Source organism: Penaeus vannamei, chromosome 30 (genome assembly GCF_042767895.1).
Source record: "Penaeus vannamei isolate JL-2024 chromosome 30, ASM4276789v1, whole genome shotgun sequence".
NCBI classification, from domain to species: Eukaryota; Metazoa; Arthropoda; class Malacostraca; order Decapoda; family Penaeidae; genus Penaeus; species Penaeus vannamei.
The window spans coordinates 568086-569945 of record NC_091578.1 but is presented as its reverse complement, the minus strand read 5'-3'; the positions used below and the strand labels follow the sequence as shown (position 1 = coordinate 569945).

Here is a 1860-nt window from a genome sequence, read left to right as displayed (position 1 = left end):
CTGGAAATGCTGTCAGCCGGATTGGAGGTGTTGTCAGTCGGGCTGGAAATGGTGTCATCCGCGCTGGAAATGCTGTCAGCCGGATTGGAAATGGTGTCAGCCGGGATGGTGTTGTTGTCAGCCGGGTTGGAAATGTATACACATGCGTTTGGAAGTGTTGTCAATAGCGCTGGAAATGTTGTCAGCTTAATCATTCGGGTTGGAAATGTTGTCAGCTTAATCATTCGGGTTGGAAATGTTGTCAGCTTAATCATTCGGGTTGGAAATGTTGTCAGCTTAATCATTCGGGTTGGAAATGTTGTCAGCTTAATCAGTCGGGTTGGAAATGTTGCCAGCTGAGTCAGCCGGGTTGGAAATGTATGTGCTTGCGTTTGGAAGTGTTGTCACACGCGTTTGGAAATGTCGGGCGCGATGGAAACGTTGTCAGCCTTTTGGAGATGTCACCCGCGTTGGAAAAGTGTTTTCTGCCATGTTGGAAGTGTTGTCACCGCGTTGGAAATGTCAGCCACGTTTGGAAATGTTACCCACGCTGAAAATATCACACGCGATGGAAATGTTGTCACAAGCGTTAGAAATGTCACGAGCGTTGGGAATGTTGTCACGAGCGTTGGAAATGTCATCCACGTTGGAAATGTTGTCACGAGCGTTGGGAATGTTGTCACAAGTGTTGGGAATGTTGTCACGAGCGTTGGAAATGGTGTCACGAGCGTTAGAAATGTCACGACCGTTGGGAATGTTGTCACAAGCGTTGGGAATGTTGTCACGAGCGTTGGAAATGTCACCCACGTTGGAAATGTTGTCACGAGCGTTAGAAATGTCACGAGCGTTGGGAATGTTGTCACGAGCGTTGGAAATGTTGTCACGAGCGTTGGAAATATTGTCTCAAGCGTTGGAAATGCCATCCACGTTGGAAATGTTGTCACGAGCGTTAGAAATGTCACGAGCGTTGGGAATGTTGTCACTAGCGTTGGAAATGTTGTCACGAGCGTTGGAAATGTCACGAGCGTTGGGAATGTTGTCACGAGCGTTGGAAATGTCACGAGCGTTGGAAATATTGTCTCAAGCGTTGGAAATGCCATCCACGTTGGAAATGTTGTCACGAGCGTTGGAAATATTGTCTCAAGCGTTGGAAATGCCATCCACGTTGGAAATGTTGTCACGAGCGTTGGAAATGTCACGAGCGTTGGAAATGTTGTCTCAAGCGTTGGGAATGTTGTCACGAGCGTTGGAAATGTCATCCACGTTGGAAATGTTGTCACGAGCGTTGGGAATGTTGTCACAAGCGTTGGGAATGTTGTCACGAGCGTTGGAAATGTCATCCATGTTGGAAATGTCACGAGCGTTGGAAATGTCATCCATGTTGGAAATGTCACGAGCGTTGGAAATGTCATCCACGTTGGAAATGTTGTCACGAGCGTTGGGAATGTTGTCACAAGCGTTGGGAATGTTGTCACGAGCGTTGGAAATGTCATCCATGTTGGAAATGTCACGAGCGTTGGAAATGTCATCCATGTTGGAAATGTCACGAGCGTTGGAAATGTCATCCACGTTGGAAATGTTGTCACGAGCGTTGGAAATGTTGTCACGAGCGTTGGAAATGTCATCCATGTTGGAAATGTCACGAGCGTTGGAAATGTCATCCATGTTGGAAATGTTGTCACGAGCTTTGGGAATGTCATCCACGTTGGAAATGTCATCCAAATGTTGTCACAGGTGTTGGGAATCTTGCCCTCCGCCTTGACAACAGGTGTGAGTACGTGGCCCGGAAACTGTCCGCAGCGGAAACCTGTTAATCCATTGAATTATGATTGTTTTTGTTGTAATTTTGTTGTAATTGTTATGATTAAATGTAATTGTTCC

At 46.6% G+C, this 1860-nt stretch overlaps 1 protein-coding gene across 1 annotated transcript in view; it reads left to right on the top strand.

Annotated features, from left to right (window-relative positions):
- The first annotated feature begins 399 nt into the window (after positions 1–399).
- LOC138867390 (Kruppel-like factor 18) overlaps positions 400–1860 on the top strand; it is a 2199-nt gene continuing 738 nt past the window's right edge. Inside the window, exon 1 of the mRNA XM_070142775.1 lies at positions 400–1747. Coding sequence (XP_069998876.1) covers positions 400–1747 — 1348 coding nt within the window. The remainder of the gene's footprint in view (positions 1748–1860) is intronic.